This window comes from Bombina bombina, chromosome 8 (assembly GCF_027579735.1).
Source record: "Bombina bombina isolate aBomBom1 chromosome 8, aBomBom1.pri, whole genome shotgun sequence".
Classification (NCBI taxonomy): domain Eukaryota; kingdom Metazoa; phylum Chordata; class Amphibia; order Anura; family Bombinatoridae; genus Bombina; species Bombina bombina.
The window spans coordinates 156,751,522-156,779,501 of NC_069506.1; the positions used below are offsets into that span (position 1 = coordinate 156,751,522).

The 27,980-nt window shown below is 36.0% G+C and overlaps 1 protein-coding gene across 1 annotated transcript in view; it reads right to left on the reverse strand.

The window, feature by feature from the left end:
* CACNG6 (calcium voltage-gated channel auxiliary subunit gamma 6) overlaps positions 1 to 25,441 on the reverse strand; it is a 203,597-nt gene extending 178,156 nt beyond the window's left edge. The window contains exon 1 of the mRNA XM_053690661.1: positions 24,653 to 25,441. Within this exon, the coding sequence (XP_053546636.1) occupies positions 24,653 to 24,971 (319 nt within the window). The 5' untranslated portion in view covers positions 24,972 to 25,441. The remainder of the gene's footprint in view (positions 1 to 24,652) is intronic.
* Positions 25,442 to 27,980: the final 2,539 nt, after the last annotated feature.

Below are 27,980 nucleotides of genomic sequence, written 5' to 3' on the forward strand. Positions count from 1 at the left end.
CTGAGACATCGGGCATGCGGTGTAGGGGTAATGATGGAGTTGTCGACAGTTATAGAGAGATTGGGGGTGGAGATTTTGGAAGAAGGGGGGAAAATGAGGAGCTCAGTTTTGGAGAGATTTAGTTTGAGGTAGTGAGAGGACATCCAGGAAGAGATGTGAGAAAGACAGTTAGTGACATGGGTTAGCAAGGAAGGAGATAGGTCTGGTGCAGAGAAGTAGATTTGGGTGTCCTCAGCATACAAATGATATGGGAAACCGTGGGACTTTATTAGGGAACCTAGTGATGACGTGCAGATTGAGAAGAGAAGGGGACCGAGGACAGAGCCTTGCGGTACACTGACAGAAAGTGGTGATGGGACAGAGGAGGCCCCAGAGAAGGCTACACTAAAGGTACGGTTTGACAGGTAGGAAGAGAGCCACGAAAGGACTGGGTCACAGATGCTGATGGATTGGAGGGTTTGGAGCAAAAGAGGGTGGTCAACAGTGCTAAAGGCTGCGGACAGATCAAGGAGGATAAGCAGAGAGAAGTGGCCTTTTGATTTTGCTGTAAGTAGGTCATTGGTAAGCTTAACAATAGCTGTCTCTGTGGAGTGATGGGGATGAAATCCATATTACAGTGGGTCAAGAAGGGAGTTTAACATAAGGAAATGGGATAGGTGTGCATATACTAGTTTTTCGAGAATCTTTGAGGCAAGAGGGAGGAGGGAAATAGGGCGGTAGTTGGATGGGGAGGTAGGATCAAGGGAAGTTTTTTTGTTGATAGGTGTGACCAGTGCATGTTTCAGCGATGAGGGAAATATACTGGTGCTGAGGGAGAGGTTGAAAATGTGAGTTAGTATAGTGGTAAGGGTAGCAGAGAGGGAGGGTAGTAGCTGTGAGGGGATAGGGTCAAGGGGACAGGTAGTGAGGTGGGAGCACAGTATAAGTGTCGAAACTTTTTCCTCAATAACAGGGGAGAAAGAACTATGTTTAAGGTTATGTGGGTTGTGGTTGAGTAGAGCATTTGAGGGGAGGAGAGAATGGAATTATGTTGAGAGCTGATTTTATTTCTGATGGAGTCGATTTTATTATTGAAGTGGCTGGCAACTTCTTGAGCTGACAGAGAAGTTGTATTAGGAGGTTGGGGAGGGCGGAGGAGAGTATTGAAAGTGGAGAACAGACGTTTTGGGTTTGAAGAAAGATTAGCGATAAGAATAGAGAAGTAGTGTTGCTTATGGAGATTAAGGGCAGAATGGTAGGAGTTCAAGATGAATTTGTAATGAAGAAAATCAGCTGAACTCCGATATTTTCTCCAGTGCCACTCAGCAGTACGGGAACATCTGCGTAGGTACCGTATCAGAGGAGTATGCCAGGGCTGAGGATGAGTATGTGATTTCCGAGCTATGGTAAGAGGGGCGAGATTGTCAAGGATGGATATATAATTATAATGGCAGATAGATTGTTTAGGGCAGGAAAAGGAGGAGAAGGATGAGAGGAGAGGTTTGAGGGAATTAGCAAGCTGTTGCTGATCTAATGACATAATGCTTCTGTGAAGTTCGGTGTGAGGAGTAGAAGGAGGTAGAGTTGTAGGGATGGATGATATGTTGCAAGTAAGGAGATGGTGGTCAGAAAGAGGAAAGGCGGAGTTTGTGAAGTTTGAGAGATTGCATCGATAGCTAAAGATCAGGTCAAGAGAGTGACCGTCTTTGTGAGTGGGAGAATCAGTCCATTGTGACAGACCGAAAGAGGAAGTGAGTTGCAGAAGTTGTTTTGCAGATGAGGCAGTGGGTTTGTCAAGAGGGATGTTAAAGTCACCAAGAATGAGGGCAGGAGTGTCCGAGGAAAGGAAATAAGGTAGTCAGGCAGCCAAGTGATCTAGAAATTGAGTTGAGGAGCCAGGAGTTCGGTATATGACTGCAACACGTACAGAGAGAGGGGAGAATAAGCGAATCATGTGGGTTTCGAATGAGGGAAATGTGAGGGAAGAGATTTGATGTATTTGTTGAAAGGTGTAACAAGAGGAAAGTAAAATACCTACACCACCTCCTTGTCTATTACCAGACCTAGGAGTGTCGCTGAAGTGGAGACCCCCATGTGACAGAGCAGCAGTGGATGCTGTGTCTAGGGGAGAGAGCCAGGTTTCTGTTAGATATTTGTGTACCCTATTCTAGCCCATATTATCTTAGCTTTCTGAAATGCAGGTCTCGATTTACAAAGCAAATAGTTTAATATAAACATGTAATATATGTTAAATTACTCTAATAAGAAAGTATTCACACATAACATTAAATTTGGAGACATTTTATTTGGCTTTATTTGTATAGATAAGTTTTTGTCGTTAAGATAAGTCTGTGTCTTTGTTCGTCTTTGTTTTGGTATGAAAGTTGTTGTGATATTCGTAATCTAGCTGTGTTGAAAATGAACTTTCAAAAATAACACAGTTCTATGTTGCAAACGTTTAAATAAAATTTGCAATCTGGCAAACTTACGCAAATTAAACTTTGTAGCACTTTAAAATCAGCTAGATTAATAACAAGTATAGTCACATGGAACTCTTGGCCAATAAAGGGATCAGCTTTCATCCTGTCGTCATCACCCGAAAGAAGCTCCCGGATGCAATTTGGAAAAGAGTGAAACACGCAAGAGGATGCGTAGGTGTGCAGCAAGTACACTGTGGGATCCCCCCATACTCTTCGCACCAGACTTTTCTCAAGACCTTGGATGCAGACAGAGCGGCATAATTTCAGAACCCAGAGATGACATGAAAAGGGCAGGTAGTATACCATCGACCGGTGGAATTGGCTTCATGCTAAAGGCGGTCTTGCTTTGGTAGACTTTGGCTGTATGCTTATATCGATCTGTGCTGCTCATTAGGATGCTGTGTGGTCTTGTTTCCGGTAACAGAGTTACAATTGTTTGGCATTTCCCTGCTTGTGTTTATGCAGAATCCTACATTTTCAGCCTCATGGTTTCAGTGCTGGATATTTATATGGCACACCATTACATAGTAACATAGTAGATAAGGTTGAAAAAAGACTGAAGTCCATCGAGTTCAACCTATAAAAATCTTACAAAAATTAAAATACTTACAAAAAGCTCTAGTTAAGTTTAAATAACCCCACTAAAAGGTGACTCATTTAATACTAGCAATCATATCCATGAATTTTGTTTATATACAGAAATGTATCCAGACTATTTTTAAATGTATCTAGGGTATTGGCATTCACTACCTCCTTCGGTAATGAGTTCCACAATTGCTCTTACAGTGAAAAAACAGATTAAATCTCCTTTCCTCCAACCTTAAATTGTTACCTCTTGTCAGAAACAATTTTCTTGGAATAAACAGAGCTTCTGCCATCTCTGAATATGGGCCTTGAATATATTTATATAAAGTAATCATGTCACCTCTCAAGCACCTTTTTTCTAAAGAAAACAGACCCAGTTTGGCTAGCCTCTCCTCATAGGTTAATTTCTCCAATCCCCTTATTAGCTTTGTGGCCCTTCTCTGAACTTTTTCTAGTTCTGCAATATCTTTTTTTGCGATTGGTCCCCAGAACTGCACTCCATACTCAAGGTGAGGTCTTACAGGGCTTTATATAGTGACAGAATTATGCTTCCCTCCCTTGAATCAATGCCTCTTTTAATATATGCTAGTATCTTATTAGCCTTTGAAGCCGCTGCCCTGCATTGTGCACCCATCTTTAGCTTGTTATCTATTACTACTCCCAAATCCATGTCCTCCTCTGTTTGGCTAAGTCTTGTCCCATTTAAAAAATATGTTGCCTGCTTATTTTTACTTCCAAAATGTAGAACCTAGTATTTTTCCATATTAAATCTCATTTTCCATTTACTTGCCCTTACTTCTAATTTTTGCAGATCCCTTTGTAATGAAAGTTCATCCTGCTCTGACCTAATGACCTTACTTAACTTAGTACCATCTGCAAAAATAGAGATGTCGCTATTTAATCCTTGCTCCAAGTCATTTACAAAAATATTAAAAAGAACGGGGCCCTGTACTGATCCCTGGGGGGACTCCACTGATTACCTTTGTCCAATCTGAGTATGATCCATTTACTACTACTCGTTGCTCCCTATCTTTTATCCAGTTATTTATCCATGAGCTAACATTTTCAGCTATTCCCAGTCCCTTAATTTTGTGCATTAATCTCTCATGTGGCAGTGTATCAAATGCCTTTGCAAAATCTACTTCCTCGTAGAATCTAATTAGATTAGTTTGACATGATCTATTTCTCCTAAAACCATGCTGATTAGTCATAATCTTGTTTACATGAATATGCTCATCAATATAATCCCTTATAATCCCTTCAAATATCTTCCCACTATTAATGTCAGACTAACTGGTCTATAGCTTCCTGGAAACATCCCTGCTTCCCTTTTTGAAGAGTGGCACCACATCAGCTTTACGCCAATCCTGGGGTACCATGCCTGAGGATAATGCGTCTTGAAAAATTAAGAATAGTGGTTTGTCTATAACAGTGCTAAGTTCCCTTAACACCCTTGGGTGTATTCCATCTGGGCCTGGAGTTTTATTTACCTTAATATTATTCAGTTTTTTGGCGATATCCTCTAAACATAACCCAGGTAATGGTATAGACTGGCATGTTCTATTTTGTTTCAAAGTATCATCCAATGGTTCCTCTCTTGTGTATACTGAAGAAAAAAACTGGTTTAGTACCTCAGCCTTCCCCCTGTCATTATTTATCATGCTACCCTCCACGCATTTTAATGTACCTATATTATCCTTCTTAGATTTTTTGCTATTTATGTACTTAAAGAACCTTTTAGGGTTAGACTTAGAATCCTTCGCAATTAATTTTTCATTTTTAATTTTGACTAATTTGATTGTTTTTTTTGCATGCATTGTTACATTCCTTATAAATATTGTATTTTGAGTCTGTACTATTTTCTTTGAATAATTTAAATGCCCTACTTTTTTTCCTAATTTCTCTTAACACATTATTATTTATCCACAACGGCTTTGATTTTTTATTTTTATAACCGTACGGTATTTGTTGATATGTATATTTATCTAACAAAGTTTTAAATATTATCCATTTATCCTCTGTATTTTTATTACAGAATACATTGGCCTCTATCTATCAAGGTCTGTCGGACCTGATCCAACAGTGCGGATCAGGTCCAACAGACCTCGCTGAATATGGCGAGCAATACGCTCGCCGTATTCAGCATTGCACCAGCAGCTCACAAGAGCTTCTGGTGTAACGCCGCCCCCTGCAGACTCGCAGCCAATAGGCCGCCAGCAGGGGGTTGTCAATCAACCCGATTGTACTCGATCGGGTTAATTTCTGGTGATGTCTATCCGAGCAGGCAGACAGGTTATGGAGCAGCGGTCTTTGTGACCGGTGCTTCATAACTGCTGTTTCTGGCGAGCCTGCAGGCTCGCCATAAACACGGGGCATCAAGCTCCGTTTGGAGCTTGATAGATAGGCCCCAATGTCCCAACTTATATTATTTAATGATTTCCCTAAATCGTTGAATTTTGCTTTTTGAAGTTAAAAGTCTTAGTTAAACCTTTAAGACACTGCATATGAAAAGATATTTCAAATGTGACCATGTTATGATCACTGTTACCCAAATGTTCTTTGACTTCTATGTTTGATATTATATCTGTATTGTTTGATAGCACTAAATCCAATATAGCTTTACTAGTTGGCTCCTCTATTAATTGTGACAAGAATTTATCCCTGAGAAAATGTAAAAATCTATCCCCCTTAGCTGAATTACTAGTTTCATTGGCCCAGTTTATATCAGGGTACTTAAAATCTCCCATAATTACAGCACTGTTATTAGCAGAATTACCTATTTGCATTAGTAGTTGAATTTCCTCCAGGTCACTAATGTTAGGGGGCTTGTAGCATGTTCCTAGTAATATTTTTTTAGGATTCCCCCCCCCACTCTTTATTTCAACCCACAGGGTCTCTACATTGTCATTTGTATCATAAATATCTTCCCTTATTGTAGGTTTAAGGTTAGGTTTAATATACATGCAGATTCCTCCACCCCTTTTATTATTCCCGTCCCTCCTAAATAAAGTATGCCCCTCTAAGTTAACTGCCCAGTCATGTGAATCATCCCACCAAGTTTCAGTTATACTGATAACATCATAGTCCTCTTCTGCAGAGCGTCAGCTCCCCCATTTTACCTGTCATGCTTCTTGCATTTGTTGTCATACATTTAATTTTTATGTGCTTTCTGCTGCTACTTGGTGTGCTTTCCTCTATACTTTCTAATGTGACATTTCTTAAGTCATCCCTTCCTTGAGATATTAAGGGAGTGACATATTCACAGACTAATCTCTCTGTTCTATTGTGTTCTAACTGACCCTCCCCCCCTTTGCCTAGTTTAAAAGGTTCTCTAAACATGCTACCATCCTTTCCCCCAACACACCAGCACCCATGTCATTCAGGTGCAATCCATCCTTACTGTACAAATTGTACCGTAATGAAAAATCAGCCCAGTGCTCTAAAAAGTCAAACCCCTCATTTTTACACCATGTTTTTAACCATGAATTAACAGACCTTAGCTCCTTCCGCCTTACTGAGTTAACACACGGCACTGGTAATATCTCAGAAAATATTACTTTGGAGGTCCTTGCTTTAAGCTTGCTACCTAACTCCCTGAAGTCATTTTTTAGGACTCTCCATCTCCTGCCGATTCCTTCATTAGTACCAATATGCACCATGACTGCAGGATCAGACCCACATCCATCTAACAATCTATCAATACGCTCCACAATATGCCTAACACGAGCCCCTGGAAGACAGCAAACTGTTCTATTTAAAGGGTCTGGCTGACATATTACCCTATCAACTTTCCTAATAATAAAGTCTCCTACCACCAACATCTGTTTCAGGCCCTGACTTGTATGCCCCTCTTCCAGGATTGAAGGACTGTTAACTATAGTATGCCCCTCTACCATGTTTGAAGGACTGCCCACCATAGTATGCTGCTCTTCCACAACTAAAGGACTGTTCACTATACTAGGCAAACCAGCCCTCTCTGACACTGCCACCCCCAAACTGATATCCCCAACATCTTCACTTAATCTGGCAAATCTATTGGGGTGTACCAGCTCAGAACTGGCCTGTCTCTTCCGCTTACCTTTACTTCGCCCTCTAACTGTGAATCAGCTACATCCTGGAGTCTCCTCATCTGAATCATCCCCATTCCCACTGCTAGAACCATTAACCAGCTCAGTCCTATCCATTTCCCTTTCAAGTGTCTGAATTTCATGCAGTGTTGCAATTCGTTCCTCCAGATCTCCAATATGAGTTTCTAAAGAGACAATATGCTCACACTTGCCAAAAACATATAATCCCAGACGCGGCTGCTCCAGTGATGCAAACATGTGGCAAGCTATACACTGAATGAGATTCTCACACATTATTAATAAAAGGTTTAACTTAAAAATATAAAATAATTATATTTCCACTTGCTTACTCCAAATCCTTGTTTGCCTAACTACCTTGGTTAGCTAACTATTATACTTAGACAATCTTACTTTAACAGAGAATCAATACAGCAGACCCACTTAGAGCAAGCTCAACAGAGTTACTGTGCTAAATGTATAGGCTTGCAAGGCACACACAGGTGAAAATAACCCCACCCCTAATTACCCACACAAGAAAAAAAAGAAAAAATGGAATAGAAGAAATAAAATGTTTTTCTTTTTTAAAAATGCAACCCTTGCAAAGCAATTAAAAAATTAACTTGGTTAGCCTTAGACAATCTTACTTTAACTGAGAATCAATAAAGCAGACCCACTTAGAGCAAGTTCAAAAGAGTTACTGTGCTAAATTTATATTCTTGCAAGGCCCACACAGGTGAAAATAACCCCACCCCTAATTACCCACACAGGAAACAAAAAAAAAAAAACAAAAAAAAAAAAAAAACATTGAACTGCTACAAGATGGCTGTTTATGCCTAGTGTGAGGGGCCCATGTATGTTGTGTTGTTTGTTTTGTCTGTCTCCATGCCTTTTGTTATTTAGATTGTTTTTGATCTATTTATGTAAGATTAATTATTTTTTGCATTTACCTGCTTTGTCCCTGTGATTAATTTTGTATAAGGTTTGAGTGCTATTTACCTGGTCTTTTGGATGTTCTCTGCTTTAAACCTTCCACTTTTTAATAGTAATATTTATAGGTTCATTACGAATTTGCCGATCTCTAATATATATATATCAATTATATATTAAATGTCATTTTACAATTTCAGTTGTATATGGAAAAACCATTTGTTGATTAACAAGAAATAGAAAAAAGAAAGATCATATATTGTCTACATGAATGTAGACAATACCGCTAGAAAGTCAGATGTGAATCAGTGAGTAAACTGCTCAGGTACATTATGCTGTTGGGCATACTTAATGACTGAAGTCAAATGGTTTTAACATTCTAATGCATCTCTTTCATATGAATGAAATTTGAGTACAGTATCTTTAGTTACCCAAGCCTAATCATCTCTCTGAGTTAGAGTATTAATTAGAACATTTTATTCCGCATTAATAGCTCTTATTTGCAGACTGTACATTTTACTTGTCAGACTTGTTATATGTGCAGGTATACACCACATTTTTAACATGTATTTATTTATACATTTTATTTAAACAGGGTTAATAAGAAAAACTCTATTAACATAATAAATACTTGTACCATCTCATCTAAATATTAAAAACTATTTCTCTTGGCTTATTAAAACTATATTATTCATCATTTGTGGCAAATCCCTTGCCTGCTCCATTTAGTTGGAATACCTTTTGATTTGAATTCCATCTTTTATCAATGCATCTTTAAAATACAGATTATCAATGATCAATAGCCAATATGATATTACATAAAAAATAAACCTTATAAGAACTTCTCTTCATAAATATATACTTGACACTTTCTGCCTTGCAGGATTAACTTTTTGAGGCACTTAATCTTTTCATCAAGGTCCAGGAACTGATATTTTACAGAACCATCATTTCTATTAGATATTGATTTTGGTACTTACTGTACATGTACCAGGATTACTGGGTCTTTCTCAGTCTCATTAACAAAAGCAAAAATATAGAAAACCTGTATGCAATATACAGGAAGAAGACAAGTAAATTATCAATAAATTTAAGTGTATGGCGGTGTAGCACCATATAGAAAGACCACCTTTTTAAAGAATGAATCATGATAAAAATTGAAGTGGAAACTATTTTTGTATGATACACATTTATTATAAATCTTGTATTAGACATGTGCAAGGTTAAAAATTTGTTTCGTCCAAAAGATTTGTTTAGGATTTTTGGCAACGTTTGGCTCAGCTGAATTTTGTCCATGCAGGCATTCAGTTCAAACGGATATTGGATTTGGATTTGTAATAATATATAATATAGACAATTAATATTAACAAACATCTTACATTATAGGATTCAAATTGTTAAAAGAACCTATCTTTCAATGTTAAATGAACTCACAACTCCTGTATGACTAAAATCCAATATTTAGGGCACGATCCGATATAGATCGTAGTTTGCGGCGCAAGCGAGGGAACCCGCGTCGCCCGCAGTTTCAGCTCACAACTCGAGCTATCCCATATATGTCGCCGTCAGATGCTAACGTGCCGTAAGTCTGACAAACCAGCGATGTCCAGAAATCTGCGCAAGTAGAAATTTCGGGCGTCGCCAGTGACTTGCGGCACGTTAGAAACTGCCGGCGCCTACAAAACCTGACTAAAGTCTAAATCACCCGCACTGTCTAACACGCCTCCCTAACATAGCCCGCACTGTCTAACACGCCTCCCTAACATAGCCCGACACATCTAACCCTCTATCCGCTATCCCTCCTCACTAGCCTAACAATAAAATATGTATTAACCCCTTAACCGCCGCTACCTAATAAAGTTATTAACCCCTAAACCGGCGCCAGCTATATTAAATCTATAACCCCCTAAAGTGAGCCCCTAACACCGCCGCCATCTACCTTACCTACCCCCTAAAGTGAGCCCATACCCAGCCGCTATCTATTTTAAAAGTATTAACCCCTAATCTAATCCCCCTACCCCGCCGCCATCTATATTAAATTATTCAACCCCTAAAATACTAAACTATCCCTACCACTAAACCTAAGTCTAACCCTACAAATAGCCCTGAAAAGGGCTTTTTGCGTGGCATTGCCCCAAAGTAACAGCTCTTTTGCCAGCCCTTAAAAGGGCTTTTTGCGGGCCATGCCCCAAAGTAACAGCTCTTTTGCCAGCCCTTAAAAGGGCTTTTGGCGGGGCTTTGTCACAAAGTAAACTGCTCTTTTGCCTACAATCTACATCCCCCTACACCGCGGCCACCTATAATAAATGTATTAACCCCTAATCTAATCCCCCTACACCGCCGCCAGCTATATTAACTATATTAACCCTAATTATATTAGGGTTAATATAGTTAATATAGTTATTATATTATATATATTAACTATATTAACCCTAATTATATTAGGGTTCATATAGTTAATATCGTTATTATATTATATATATATATTAAGTATAATAACCCTATCTAACTCTAACATCCTAACTAAACTCTTATTAAAATAAATCTAATATTAATATTATTAATTAAAATATTCCTATTTAAATCTAAATACTTACCTATAAAATAAACCCTAAGATAGCTACAATATAATTAATAATTACATTATAGCTATGTTAGGGTTTATATTTATTTTACAGGTACATTGTTAATTATTTTAACTAGGTATAATAGCTATTAAATAGTTATTACCTATTTAATAGCTACCTAGTTAAAATAATTACCCAATTACCTGTAAAATAAATCCTAACCTAAGTTACAAATACACCTACACTATCAATAAATTAAATAAACTAAATTACAAAAAAAACAAACACTAAATTACAAAAAATAAAAAAAGATTACAAGATTTTTAAGCTAATTACACCTATTCTATGCCCCCTAATAAAATAATAAAGCCCCCCAAAATAAAAAAATTCCCTACCCTATTCTAAATTAAAAAAAGTTCAAAGCTCTTTTACCTTACCAGCCCTTAAAAGGGCCTTTTGTGGGGGCATGCCCCAAAGAAAACTGCTCTTTTGCCTGCAAAAAAAACACAATACCACCCCCCCAACATTACAACCCACCACCCACATACCCCTAATCTAACCCAAACCCCCCTTAAATAAACCTAACACTACCCCCCTGAAGATCTCCCTACCTTGTATTCACCCAGCCGGGCCGAACCGATCCAGGCGATGTGTTCCAGCAAGCGGCAGTGAAGTCTTCCTCCATCCGGGCGATGTCTTGAAGCAAGCGGTAGAGAGTCTTGTTCCATCGGCGACGTCTTCAAGCAAATCGGCATCTTTAATCTTCTTACTTCGCTCCTCCGCCGCGGAGCATCCTTCCGGCACGACGACTTCCCGACGAATGAGGTTCCTTTAAATGACGTCATCCAAGATGGCGTCCGCCGAATTCCGATTGGCTGATAGGATTCTATCAGCCAATCGGAATTAAGTTAGAAAAATCTGATTGGCTGATTGAATCAGCCAATAAGATTCAAGTTCAATCCGATTGGCTGAACCAATTTTTCTAACTTAATTCCGATTGGCTGATAGAATCCTATCAGCCAATCGGAATTCGACGGACGCCATCTTGGATGACGTCATTTAAAGGTACCTCATTCGTCGTTCAGTCGTCTGCCGGGATGGATGCTCCGCGGTGGCGGAGCGAAGAAAGAAGATTGAAGATGCCGCTTCATGGAAGATGCTGCCGGAAGGAAGAAGACTTTGCTGCCGCTTGGAGGAAGACGTCGCCGCAGGAAGAATTCTTCTTTACCGCTTGGAGCAAGACATCGCCGGAGGAAGAATTCTTCTTTGCCGCTTGGAGCAAGACATCGCCCGGATCGGATGAGGAGTTCGGCCCGGTGTGGTGAAGACAAGGTAGGGAGATCTTCAGGGGGGTAGTGTTAGGCTTTTTTAAGGGGGGTTTGGGTGGGTTTAGAATAGGGGTATGTGGGTGGTGGGTTGTAATGGGGGGGGTATTGTTTATGTTTTTAAATGCAAAAGAGCTGAATTCTTTGGGGCATGCCCCACAAAAGGCCCTTTTAAGGGCTGGTAAGGTAAAGAGCTTTGAACTTTTTTTAATTTAGAATAGGGCAGGGAATTTTTTTTATTTTGGGGGGCTTTATTATTTTATTAGGGGGCTTAGAATAGGTGTAATTAGCTTAAAAATCTTGTAATCTTTTTTTTATTTTTTGTAATTTAGTGTTTGTATTTTTTTGTAATTTAGTTTAGTTAATTTAATTGTATTTTTAGATAGATATTTGTAGTTTATTTAATTTATTGATAGTGTAGGTGTATTTGTAACCTAGGTTAGGATTTATTTTACAGGTAATTGTGTAATTATTTTAACTAGGTAGATATTAAATAGTTAATAACTATTTAATAGCTATTATACCTAGTTAAAATAATTAAAAATTTACCTGTAAAATAAATATTAACCCTAACATAGCTACAATGTAATTATTAATTATATTGTAGCTATCTTAGGGTTTATTTTATATGTAAGTATTTAGATTTAAATAGGAATATTTTAGTTTATAAATGAATTAGATTAATTTAATATAAATTTAGTTAGGGGTGTTAGGGTTAGATAGAGTTAATATAGTTAATATAAATACTATAGTAACTATATTAACTATATTAACCCTAATATAATTAGGGTTAATATAGTTAATATATATAATGTAATACCTATATTAACTATAATATACTTAGGGTTAATATAGATAACATAGCTGGCGGCGGGGTAGGTAGATTAAATTAGGGGTTAATCATTTTAATAGAGATGGCGGCGGTGTAAGGGGCTTACATTAGGGGTTAATAATATTAATATAGCTGGCGGCGGTATAGGGGGATTAGATTAGGGGTTAATATTTTTTATATAGGTGGCGGCGGTGTAAGGGGTCAGATTAGGGGATAGATAAGGTAGATGACAGTGGTGTAAGGGGTTCACATTAGGCGATAGATAAGGTAGATGGCGGCGGTTTTAGGGGCTCACAGTAGGGGGTTAGTTTATGTAGATGGCGGGGGGTCCGGGAGCGGCGGTTTAGGGGTTAATAACTTTATTAGGGATTTCGGGGGGGGGGGGGATCGCGGTTGACAGGTAGATAGACATTGCGCATGCGTTAGGTGTTAGGTTTTATTTAGCAGATCGCGGGTGACAGGGAGATAGACATTGCGCATGCGTTAGGTGTTAGGTTTATTTTCTAGTTAGTTTAGGGAGTTACAGGGCTCCAATAGTCAGCGTAAGGCTTCTTACGGCTGCTTTTTGTGGCGAGGTGAAAATGGAGTAAGATTTCTCCATTTTCGCCACGTAAGTCCTTACGCTGCATATTGGATACCAAACTGCGCTGGTTTGGTATACCTGCCTATAGCCCAAAAAACTACGGGCAACGGCAGAAATATACGGGCGTAACTTCTAGGTTACACCGTATATAGGATACCAAACCCGCGCAAATATTGGCGTCGCCGGCTTTTGCGGGCGACGATTTTTATCGGATCGACCCCTTAGTGTCTGACCGGCTGTCCCTTTAGTAATACTATTGCAGGATTGGACAGGGGACATTGAAAAAATTAATGGTAAGACCCCCTGTACATCTTACAAACAAAAGAGCTTATTAACTAAACAATATAACTCCATCCTCCCATTCCTGCACCTTTTTTTCAAGCCAAATCAAATGAACAAATTAACTAAGCAATTGTTAATTTGTTTTGTCTGTTTCAACCAATAATGTATTTGCCTGTTTACATCTCAAATGACTCAACAGATAAACAAACTGTGGACTCGTTTTCATTCATCCGAAGTCTGAATGCCCACCTCTAGCTTGTACTTACTGTAGTTTCAAAGTTGGAAGAGGGATTTAACTTACAAATGCAAGAATAAGTATTATAAAATCAATGTATACTCAAAATATATTTGGCAGGTCTTTAATTCTATCGTATACACCTGCAAAGTATATTCACAAAAGAAAACGAGAAGCAGAAGGAAATATCCCTCCAAACAAAATGTGGCACTATTATTCCTTCAAGTAACAATCTATGTTTTAAATGAAAATGTTAAAACTATAAACACACACACAAAAAAATCAAGATATTAGGTCAAACCCCCATGTGTATGTACATTTATAAATACAAAGTATTATAAATTATTGAATTAGCCTATGTAATTCATTACTATTCTAATTATTAGACATGTGCATTCATGCACATTGTTCTGTAACGAATCAGGATGACGGCAGATCCAGAGCTCAATCTGTTGCACTTTCACAAAAATAAATGCGGCTCAGAAAAGAGACGAATCCGGGCGCCTTGCTCCCGATTTGTTACGGAACGATGTGCACAAATACACATAATAAGGCATATTTATGTATACTTTTATATACAAGTATATATGAGAGATTTTACAAACCAACACTCCCAAGCACAGAGCATTAAAACACATAAAAAAGCTATACACAAAATGCACTAAGGTATAAAGATACACTGCCTTGTCACTCATCACTAATAAGTAGCATAGTAACAAAAATAACAAAAATTGCACTTCAAGTTAAAAGTGACATGAAATCTGTAAAACAAAAAATTGTGTCTTGAGATGTCACCACACTAGTACGATGGCACATGTTGACAACCATCATAAAGCACCCCTAAAAGTGTAATAGCAATTTATAAAACCAACTTACCAAAGTAGAGATAATTAAAAAAAAATAACATACTGATATCTAAGAAAACAATCAGAGTCAGACTAGGAATTAAAACAATGTAATAGACAAAGATAATGACATATTTTAAAATAAAGACATTAAAGTCAAAATTAAACTTTCATGATCCAGATAGCGCATGCAGTTTTAAAGACCATACAAATTATGTTATACAATGTTCTTCATTATTTTGGTATCCTTTTTTTAAGATTAGGTTCAGGAGCAGTAATGCACTGGGGACACATCTGGTGAGCAAATGACTAAAGGCTTATATGTACAGCCGCCAATCACCAGCTAGCTCAGAGCAAAGTATTAGTGCTCAATAGCCTACCTAGGTATGCTTTTGCAACAAAGGATACCAAGAGAATTTAGCAAATTTGATAATGGGAGTAAACTAGAAAGTTGATTATAATTTCTATCCGAATCCTAAACCTGTCTCTTTAATATTGATGCCTTATATTTCTACTTTTGATATGTTGCTTTCAGGCAAGCTTTTATGGTATAGAAACATCTTTGAAAGGTGTAACTGGGAAGTGGTAATGAGTTAAAGGGATAGTCTAGTCAAAATTAAACTTTCGTGATTCAGATAGAGCGTGCACTTTTAAGAAATTTCTAATTTACTCCTATTATAAATTTTTCTTTGTTCTCTTGCTATCTTTATTTGAATTTAAGCTTAGGAGCCAGCCCATTTTTGGTTCAGCACCTAGGGAGCATTTGCTAGTTGGTTGCTACAGTTAGACACCAATCAGAAAGCGCTACCCTGGTGCTGAACCAAAAATGGGCCGGCTCCTATGCTTACATTCTTGCTTTTTCAAAAAAAGATAGCAAGAGAACGAAGAACAATTGATAATAGGAGTCAATTATAAAGTTGCTTAATATTGCACGCTCTATCTGAATCATGAAAGATTAGCTTTCACTAGACTATTCCTTTACGCATATTTCAGTATATTTTAGGTAAACGAAAACTGGGAATCTGTAGCAAGCAAGGAAGTACACTTTGTTACAAATAGCGGTGGAGCTGGGTATTTGTTATTTCTAAATGATTTACAAATAAATAAATGAATTGTGATTTCATTATTTAGTTGTGTTTAACTTCATGAATTATAATGTTATAAAGAATGTTGCATTCTTTTGTTTTGAGAAGAAACATAAAGATTAATATCTCATTTTTGTTTTCCTTACCAAATACATTAAATTAAGATATGTATTTCATTTACATCAGGTGCAGCCATTACAAATAAAGCTATAAATAAAACATTATGCATACAATCATATAAGCTTGTGTGTTCCAATGACCTACTGTCATCTTTACTGACACTCCTTATACAAAAGACAACCAACCTTTTCATGTGTAATAAACCTACATAGTTAATATCAAGGTTTTCATTGTGTCCCTCCTTCATTGAAAAAACTGTCAAATTGACACAAATAGTACCAATATGTTTTGTGTAGCAAACTTATTATTATTTTTTTTGGACATTTACATTGCCCAGTGGGCTGTTACACTAGCTGGAAAAATAATATTGCAGTTCTCTTAAAAAAATAATTAAAATCAATCACTTTAGTGTATATATATATATATAAAATAACTTGCAAATATTATTAAGGATGGGCGAATGTGGTGAACTTGCAATTCGCTTGGTATAACAAATAGTCCTGTGGACATTCGTTCTGGACAATCAAATGTTGATAAGAATGAAAATCCATTAAAATTCATTAATTGGTTTTTATTTCCAGTTTTAGAATGTTACTTTAGTTTTTGAATGTTCATAATTAGATTGAATATCAGCATTCAAAATTTTGAAGGTAACATTCGATTTAACAAATACTTTTCAGAAGTTTATGTCATAGGGAATTTAGTAAATTGATACTTAAAGGGACACTGTAACCAAAAATTTTCTTTTGTGATTCAGATTGAGCATGAAATTTTAAGCAACTTTCTAATTTACTCCTATTATCAAATTTTCTTCATTCTCTTGGTATCTTTATTTGAAATGCAAGAATGTAAGTTTAGATGCCGGCCCATTTTTGGTGAACAACCTGGGTTGTCCTTGCTTATTGGTGGATAAATTCATCCACCAATAAAAAAGTGCTGTCCAGAGTACTGAAGCCAAAAAAAAGCTTAGATGCCTTCTTTTTCAAATAATGATAGCAAGAGAATGAAGAAAAATTGAAAATAGGAGTAAATTAGAAAGTTGCTTAAAATTGCATGCTCTTTCTGAATTACAAAAGAAAAAATTTGGGTTCAGTGTCCCTTTAATAGATACAAATATATTATTTGCATAATCTGACTATAACATTTAAAGAACATTAGAAATACTATTACAAATATATAAGTTCAATATTTTGTAATTAAAATATTGCATAATTAGATTCAAGTTATGCAATATTCAAGTTTTAAATTTTTAATAGAATATTACATTTAAATATAGCATTAGAAATACTTTTACATTACACAAATGCTAGAATGTTGTACAAATATTAAAAATTCGAAATAAACAAACAATATGTTAAAATTGGTTTCATTTTTCGATATGTAGGTCATGAATACAAAATCAATACAAATAATATTATTATTTATGTAAGATAATATTTGACCTTTAGTTCATAGTTTTAATTAGTTTTAATTTTTTCTATATATACATTCATTTGCATGCCCAGACTAACCTATTTTATCATGCCGGCAACATGCAGCCATCATTTAAATTCCATGTACAAAATATCTCATATTGCTTCTTTAGGAACCAATCATTTTTTTCAAAACCACTTTTGAAATATCTTATAACGATATCTAAAGTTTTTTTTATCTTGAATATATACCTAGCGCCCCCATTTTTAAAGCATGGGTGGACAAGATTTGCAACTAACCCTGTCTATCACTCACCCCAAACAGACGAGTTTGGGGTGTTTTAACTCCAACACCTCTGAGGTGGCTGATTGGTTAAGAAGCAGTGGTCAGGTGACCTGTTCTACTTAATATACGGTAAGCAGACTTGTTTCAGTGAACCTGCCCAGCAAGGGCTCTAAAACAGCTTTCACTGTTTGTTAAATGGAATCTGTAGTATGATATTATAGAACTGTGGTTATTATTTTTTCATACTGTCTAACACATTTGGTAATGTAAATGTATGTAGTTGCACACGTGTGTCTTAAAGGACCATTACATACAGTAGAGCTGCATAATCAACAAATGCTTGCTAAAAGGACAATGCAATAAAACTTACCCTACATTTCAAACAAGCATTTGTTTTTTTGACACATTTTAAAGTCTTCACATGTATCATGTGACAACCATCAGTCAATCACAGAATCATACATGTATATTCTGTGAATTCTTGCACATGCTCAGTAGGAGTGGGTGCCTTAGAAAATGTGCATATAAAAAGACTGCACAATTTGAAAATTGGAGTCAATTTGAAAGTTGTTTAGAATTGCATGCTCTATCTGAATCAATTTTTTTATTTTATGATTCAGATAGGGCATATCATTTTAAACAACTTTCTAATTTACTACAATTAGCAAATTTGCATAATTCCTTTGGTATTCTTTATTGAAGTAACATCATTGCAATATAGGAAGCTAGCTGAACACATTCGGTGAACCAATGACAAAAGGTATATATGTGCAGCCACCAATCAGCAGCTAGTTCCCAGTAGTGCATTACTGCTCCTGAGCCTGCCTAGTTATTATGTTCAACAAAGCATACAAAGAGGACAATGCAAGTTAGACATTCCTGCTTTTTCAAATAAAGATACCAAGAGAATGAAGAAAAAATGATAATAGGAGTAAATTAGAACGTTGCTTCAAATTGCATGCTCTATTTGAATCATGAAATAAAAAAAGTTGGGTTTCATATCACTTTAACTTTAGTATCCCTTTAATGCCAGACTATTATTATATAGTTAACCGTAAATTTACAGTATTTTACAGTTTACACTACATTGACTATATTCAAATTCTCAACATATATTTTTTATAGTAAAACATTACGAAAATGAAAAAATTAACAGCAATGAATCTTTAGTGTTGATGTCTTTTTAACTTATTTGCTACTATGGATGGACTCATTCAAAAATGTATCACCACATAAAATACATTATTCTTGCAACTCATTTATATTAAATATATATAATTCCAGGTCAGGCACTCACAACACCACCATAACCAATTATGTTAACCCAAACAGCTTGCGGTACTAGATAATGTAACATTGCTGCATTCTAGTTGGTCAAATAGTGATACTTTCATTTACCATTTGCAGCAAAATATGTTAAACAAATATTAGACTGGGGAAAGTTTTCATACAAGTATAATTGTACAAATAGGCAAAAATGCACTGTAATTAGGAAAAGAACACATTTTTTTACTGTCACCTCTAGCTTTCTTGTGGCACACCATTTGAAAAAAAGATTTTACTAGACAATGAATCATAGATTCACTTTTAGAAAAAAAGATATTGGGCCAGAGTATGAGTGGAGCGCAAATGTTTGTGTGCGAGCAATAAGAGGTCATAAGGCTTACCGCTGGTAATACAAGTTAAAAGTAAATGCAATCACTTGAGCGCAATCGCAATTTATGCTAGAATGATTATCTTGACTTCAGAGCTCTGGTTAACTGTTTTACGGAACTAAAAAGTAGCAGGACTAAGGGCATGGATTAGCCCAAATTGTTGTTTCCTTCCATGTAGTGCTCCATATGACTACCTAGGTATCTCTTCAACACAACAAAGCAAATTTGATAATATAAGTAAATTGGAAACTTTTTTTAAACTGTATGCTCTGTCTGAATCACATTTTTTTTTTTAGGTTTCTTATCTCTTTAATGAACAAAAGTAATAACTGTTGTAAAAACCTTAAATCAACTTATTTTGATAAAATCTATAAATGTATCATCCTAAATAATATGTGTTTACATAATATGAATAATAATAATTATAATTTTATGAAAATGCTTTTTAAAATTAAACATTATAGTTAGATTTAATAATTCCATTCTTCAATTGCAAATAAGACAATGAAAAGTTGTACCTAGTAAAAAGTGATTTATATTAAATAAAAGTCATTGCATTAAAGAGGGACTGCTGATTCCTTTTCATATTATTTAATAAACTACTGTGTTAATTTAAAATTGCTCTATGAAGTCATGCCAGTTCTATTAATTGTCACTGCAAACTTTTATTGTATACTATTTATTATATACTGTTAAACAGCAGTAAGATCATTACAGTTTTGCAGTATATAAAGTATAAAGAGTAATAAATTAAAAAAATGATGTAGGATAACTAAGAATTAATGTTTGCTCTTTATTCCTTTGTATTTTCATTTTTTACCATGTATAGAAACCTAGTAGCTTCCAACTTCCACTTTGTCAGTTGTGGATGACATTTGGTTGTAATTAGTAAGGACATTATTTTTCTTCTACTTTTTTTTGTTTTGTTATAAGCACATAGATTATTTATATTGATACCAGTAGTATTCAGGAATATACAGAAATAAAATAGTACATAATATATATATATTAAAGGGACTTAAAATAACAAAAAATATATGCTTTAATATATTACAGCATTTTATTATTGTACTATTTCTTACAGATTACTATGTACAAATGGATTAAACACATAGTTAAAGTCAGCTCCAGAGCTGCAATGTTCTACTGGGAGCTAGCTGAACAAATCAGGTGAGCCAATGAAAAGAAGCATATGTGTATAGTCACCAATCACCAGGTAGCTCCCAGTAGTAGTAACATTGATAATATAAGTAAATTGAAAAGGCTCTGTCTGAACCATGAAAGTTTAATGTTTACTTTCATACCTCTTTAACTGCTGATTATTATTATTATCAGTTACTTGTAGAGCGCCAGCGGATTCTGCAGCGCATGGGTCTAATATACAAGGTAACAATGGGAGACAAAGGTATAGAGGGCCCTGCCAAGAGTTGCACTGTTGTAGCTTTCATGAAGGTGATTTAAAAAGCAGTTGGGCTTGTAAATTTATATGCTAAGGGATTGGTACAAATTAGCTGAGTGCAAAATAAGGGCCAGATTATAAGAAAGCGTACACACAGAGTCCCATAGACCTCAATGTAAAGGCAATTTTCAGTGCTGGTATTTCTTAACATGCCACTCCCATCAACTTTAGACCACAAAACTGCCTTGTGATTCATTTAAAAAAAAAAAAAATTAATGAAAAATTATATTGCCCTCTATTTTGAGGGAATTTGGGGCAATTTTAAAAAATGAACCAGAGATTGGATCTAATTTTTTAAGAGCTAATTGTGTGCTTGTGGTAACAATAACTAGCCACTAATGGCTGGTTAATTATCGCGTGCCCGCAAATGGGCAAATTTAACTGTTTGTGGACACGCAATAATTTAGTGCTTCACTTGGAATTTAGCCCTAAATGTTTTAAATGCATTTAAAAACTACCATTTTGTTAGCAAAGTGTGTCTTGTTTTGTAGTCCAGGCAGACAGCTTATTTACAATCTCCTTTGCTGTGGCCAATTAGGGGCATAGATAATTGAGCTTGCATATTGGTCAAGTAATGACTATTAAATGTCCAGGGTCAGAGTTCAGAATCCTGCAGACTTAAAGGGACACTGAACCCAATTTTTAGTTTGTGATTGAGATAGAGCATGAGATAGCGCATGAAATTTTAAGCAACTTTCTAATTTACTCCTATTATCACATTTTCTTCATTCTCTTGGTATGTTTATTTGAAAAGCAAGAATGTAAGTTTAGATGCCGGCCCATTTTTGGTGAACAACCTGGGTTGTCCTTGCTGATTGGACAGCACCAATAAACAAGTGCCGTCCATGGTTCTGAACCAAACATTTGCTGGCTCTTTAGCTTAGATACCTTCTTTTTCAAATAAAGATAGCAAGAGAACAAATAAAAATTGACAATAGAAGTAAATTAGAAAGTTGTTTAAAATTGTATGCTCTATCTGAATCATGAAAGAAAAAAATTTGGGTTCAGTGTCCCTTTAACTTCAGACTCTCAATTTTCAGAATTAAACTGCAGGATAAGCAGGTAAAACAAACATATTGGTTACGCGTTGATACATTGAATGGGATATAACAGCCTAGTTTTATTTATGTATTGCCAAATAAAGGAGGGTATTGTAAAATATATTGCAATTCATGTCCACGAGGAGGCTTGTTTGTGTTCACCAATAAATCTAAGAGAGTTGTTCTTATCATGAAGTGATGATACTTGGCAACCAGTTGTGTTATTGTTGTTTTTCATCAGTTTAAACCACTTTTATTTGACACATTTTATTCTTGTTAATTGATGATATTTGATATGCATGGCGAAGTTTTGTGATATTTAATGTGAAATTTATCAAAATTGCAGGTGGACAATGTCCCATGCAGAGGACCTATAACCATTTGCAAAGCAGCATTGCGTGCAAAAATTTGCCATTGCCCAAGAGCTCACATGTGCATTGCCGCCCGAACAGGGCCTGTCAATCACCCCAATAGAGCCAATGTTGGGGTGATTTATCTCACCACCTCTGAGGTGATGGTGAGGCAATAGAAGCAATTTATGCTTCTTGAATGTGTGGTTTCAGACTTGCTCATTTGAGCTTGCAGTCTAAAAAGCTATGAATGTAGCTTAATAAACTACCCCTTAATGATCCTTTGAGGTGTATACCAAAAACAAACATGGTGTGTTAATGTGTAGGTTACTGTTTCATGGTGAAGGTTTACAAGCCTTTTTCCATTTTGCTATAGATGATAATATAGTGTTGTGACAATTTTTAAAGGAAAATAAAATTAAAAAAATACATGTTTGTAGTTTATTTTTTACTATTTATCCAAGCACTTTATTCACAGCTACTTTTATTTGTTTTTGGAAGTGTCTAAAATAAACATTTTTGGTTCACCCCACAAATAAATACAGGATGATTAGCCAATCTATGTCTACAGAGGTGCTTGCTGCCCATTTTGATTGGTATTTATTTAGGAGTGGCTTTTAAAGACTGTTGTAAGCCAATAAATTAGCCATGCACAGAAGGTAGGGTAATTAATTTTAAAATAAACTCAACTAGTAATTTGGAGCAGACTTTTATCTAATTTTAAACATGACATATTGAAAAATATTTCCTAGATGAGGGCAAAAAAGATAGGTGGGTTAAAGAGGAAATTAGGCTCAAAAAGATCACACAAAGACTAATAGCTTGGGATAAATGTGCTTTGATAAAACAATTGTAGGCTTTTGGGTTCAAAGTTACAGAGGTTTAGATTTGTAATCAATCTATATAATTTATATGGCTGAAAATATAATAGAAGACATGTTCTGGGCAGTAAAATGCAGTGGTGCCCATCCCATTTAAAGGGTAGGTAGACACATTATACCATAATCAAAACAAAGTAAATATAGACCTCTAAATAGATTGAAATGAAAACTTTTAAGCAAAATAAATGCTACAAACCCGCATATACAATAAGTAACATCTGGAGTGGATCGTATTGGGAGCACAGAAAGGAACCAGTTGCATGGAAGAAGGGTACTTCGACAGTTGCCTATTGAGAGCAGCAGAAGACTAGTGAGGGATGTAAAAGTTTGGGCGCCATAAAAAGCTGGAGGGTTCCAATGTATCTCCTAGGTCTCAAGTTAGACAACCATGCTCTAAATAATTTGCATAAAGAGTTTAAGTCTCTGACTTTTGTATTTGATTTATCTGAGATTCCATCAAACTTTGTATTTATATTAACAGAATAAACATTTTTGGGACACACCTGAAGAGGTTATAAAGTTGCTGCTAACATATTTTTATTTATTTTAAATGATTTTGAAAACATTTCTTATAAACATGATTTATAAAAAAAATAAAATTAAAAAAGTTCAGTCTTTTTCACATATATCACAACTTTCCTTCACAGTGCAAACCAAAAAAAAAAAAAATAATGGTCTGGCTTTTGTTGAAGATGGATTATAACATAAAACTGTAGGCTTAGATACAAACATTTACCCTTACATTGTAATAATATTTAAAGTTCAAGATTTACGTTTTTAACATTACAGTTCAGTTATTCTCAAGTCTGGAAGTTCTCTTATTTGTCATTTTTCAAATTCCTTGATGGATGACATACAACATGATTAAATACAAAACTTAACAGTACAAAACAAACATAAAGTGTACACATTTGTTTCAATTTTCACAAGAATTCATCATTATCAAACAGTTATCAAAATGTCTGCTTGATGTAATTTATAATAAAAATACATATGGTCATGAAAACCATAACTAACAATAGATTGGATTTGAAAGTATTTAAACTAGTAAATTATTACATTAACAATGATACATTTACGCCCATGGATATACTTTTATCATTACTGTATTGAAACTCTAAATTTGAAGAAAAGTAAACACAGATTATCTTTGATATGATCACCATGTTAAAGAAATATAAATTGTATAGCTTTGGCTAAAAAAATAATAATAATAAAACAGTATTCCATTTTTCATTTATAGTAAAACTTGCAATCATAGAGGTCATATTTTCTTTTGCAACCATGTCTATATTTACTATCACTTTTTTATGTTGTAATATATGTAAATATTCATCTATATGTGATATCCACCCTGAAATGTATTCTTCTACCTCTGTAATTCTTGGAGAACTGCTAAAACCTCTGTCATCTAGTAAATCCTCTGGAAACTATCCAGCCAACAGTATCAACTCTTGTACTATCTCAAAGAACTTCATACCATTGCCTCTAGATTTTAAATTCCCCAAAGCATTAGTAGGCATGTCATTCTGCTTAAATATGTATCCCCAGGAGTCTCCAGTTTAGTGCCCTACTGATGGCTATGCCCTACGATAATGGCATTATAACACCTTTTGTGTGAACATTTCAAGCAATTCACATTAAACAAGTATCTCACCTCCAGGTAGTTCTGCAGGGCCACAGGTAGCACGGTATTCTCCAACATCGTCAACCCAGAGTTTCTTAAAGCAGAACTTCCAAAGCCCAAAATGGGCTGCCTCACAGGTTAAACTATGGTTCTGCTTGTAGGTGTTCACCTCCACCCAAAACTCTGTTCCAACTGCAAGAACAGTAAGGGTAACGCCAACAAGAGCCACAAAGAATGCCAGTTTGATTTTGCCCTCCTGGGCATCAGTCAATCCCTTTCCACGTTGCCCTCTGCCTCTTCCTGAGAACCTCTGGTCCTCTTCCTGCATGAAAAAATTAGGCCACATCATTTGGAAAACCTGTCTTCTTTCTTCAACTGACAGCAGTGAATTAAATAACCTGATAGGTTATTTCCCTTTTTTTCTTCCTTTTCTGTCTTCTCCTTTTCCCTTAATATTTAGGTTGCTGTAAGACAATCTGCTGTATGTTTCACAGGCTACAGAGAAGCAGCAGAGACATTAATGTGCTCTCTCCCTTTCTGCCTTCGCTCTCTCCCCCTCTTGCTGTTACACACAGACGCACACACATGGCCTGGAAATAATCTCTGCACCTGTTACATTCATCAGATCTCTCAGGCAGCGCTGTTATTTTAAGGTTCCCTTAAAGGCACTTGCCTCATGTACAGGCGACAGGGATCAGAATCAGGCTAAGACAGAAATGAAGTTAACTTATTCCAGTCCAGCCCTTGATAATGTGTGCACCTGCTCTGGCTTCTGCTATATCCTATCCGTATCTGTGCTGCGTATTCACATGCCAAGCCGTAGTATCCCTGCTGGTTTTGTTGTGTGCTGCATTGCTTTCTACCTCCCCTTGAACAGCTCATACTTCTGTGAAATCCCACAGCCACTTATGCACTGCTGCGAGACTATGATGTGTATCTTGTTTAGAAATTGCTCAGGCCTAATTGTGTGCAGTGTTTGCTGTGGCCTGTCTACTGTTTAAAGACAAATCTGTAATAATGAATACCTAATCACCATTTAAATATGTATTATTGCAAAATGCATGAATACCTAGACTTGTGAGACATTCATGTATTGATTGAAAGAAGAATGTGAAGAATGCTTAAAAAGAAACTGGAATAAAAAAGGTGTTAAATGATTTATTTTTTATGCTGAAGGAATACTACGGGGAAAACCTGTGTCTGCCTGCAGAGAGAGAAAAAGATTTTACTGTGTGCTTATAAGCGTATGTGCTCTGACAAACAGGCCAGGCTGCTCTGTAACACACTGTCACAAACAAAAAGGCCTCCAGCTCAATCCGGACTACTGATACAGAAACACAACCCCAAATGTTACATGTGTGTTATTTTATGTATTTGTGTGTGTACAATTGCAAGCACACACACCCATATGCATATGTACAGTATGTGTCTAAACAATGTTATTAATTGAATAAAAGATCTAGAAATGGATAAATAGACTAAACAAACAGGCATATAGGTAGATAGATAGACAAAAAGACAGACAGAAAGACAGACAGATAGATAGATAGATAGATAGATGATAGATAGATGATAGATAGATAGATGATAGATAGATGACAGCTAGATAGATAGATAGATAGATAGATAGATAGATGGAGAGATAGATAGATGACAGCTAGATAGATAGATAGATAGATAGATAGATAGATAGATAGATAGATAGATGGAGAGATATATAGATAGATAGCTGATAAATAGACAGATGAAAGATAGATTATAGAGATATATAGAGACAGAGGGTAGATTTATCAAAGCTTCAACTGATAATATGCTGGAATCCCACGTCAAATTCAACGCGAGATTGATCCGCCGTAGTTAACAAAGCGTCAAATGTTTAAATGTGTGACGTAATATACGCTTCCGCAATCTCAATCCGATGCAGATTGATGCTTGCGTCATTCAAGATGTTTCAATTTCACATTCGACTCTATTTGACCCTCTTCATCAAAAATTCAACAGGTATGCTCGCGTCAATTTTGACGCAGCATACCTATCATTCAAACCGCCACCCTTGATGCCGGGAAGGCCATAGAAATCAATGGGAGTCTGAAAACACAGAAAGGTTATGTTCGATGCTGCAAGACAATGAAGCATATTAGATAATAAAAGTAAATTAGAAACTTTATTAAAATTGTATACTCTGTCTAAATCAAACAATATTATTGCTCCAAATTTGGGGCAAAGTATTGCTCCAAATATGGTGCACTAGTAGATATAGGGATACAAATTAAATACATACATTACTACTTATGGATTATGTTACATCTTTGTCTCTCATTACAAAGCAAGGGGACAATATTATTGCTCCAAATTGGTGCGAAGTACTGCTCCAAACTTTGTGCACCAGTAGATATAGAGATAAAAATTAAATAAATACATAACATAGCTAACTTCCTTTTTTTTTGGATAAATCTATTCGTACCATGTTTAAGGCATGTAATACAAGTCCCACTCCCCACTTCGCACCAAATTGATGCAACACTTTTCGCACCAAATTTGACTCAATTCTCCTAAACAACCCACAAACTAGTGAAAGTTTCCACCACTTTTGATTGGGAAATGCATAATCACATGATTTATGACATCAGCCAATCTGTTTTAAATATACATTTTATACTATCACTAACGAATAAAATTGTTCGATACTTGTGTCATTGATCACTCATCAGAACTTGTAAGTGCCATTTGTTACATTGTGTATTATACTTTAAAAGTATATGTGAAATTAGTATTAAAGTTAAACATTGATGATGACATTAGGACACATTGGGGCATATTTATCAAGCTCCGTACGGAGCTTGATGCCCCGTGCTTTGGGCGAGCCGGAAACAGAAGTTATGAAGCAGCGGTCTAAAGACCACTGCTCCATAACCTGTCCGCCTGCTCTGAGGCCGTGGACAGAAATCAACCCGATCAAATACAATTGAGTTGATTGACACCCCCTGCTAGCGGCCGCAAATCTGCAGGGGGCGGCATTGCACCAGCAGTTCACTAGAACTGCTGGTGCAATGATAAATGCTGAGAGCGTATGCTGTTAGCATTTATTGATGTGCAGCGGACAGGATACGCTGTATCGGATCATGTTCCATCGCACAATCATAAATATGCCCCATAGTATGATATTTTAGACAATGATTTTAAAATATGAATGATGTTTGATTCAATATAATCTTAAGATGATAGCTCAAAGGGATAGTTTGCCTAACATTAAACTGTCATGATTCAGATACAGCAGAAATTAAAATCACCTCTTTACTGTCATGCTATTTTCAGTGTTTTTCTTCCTTCTCTTGAATTTCATTTTCATTAAGAAATG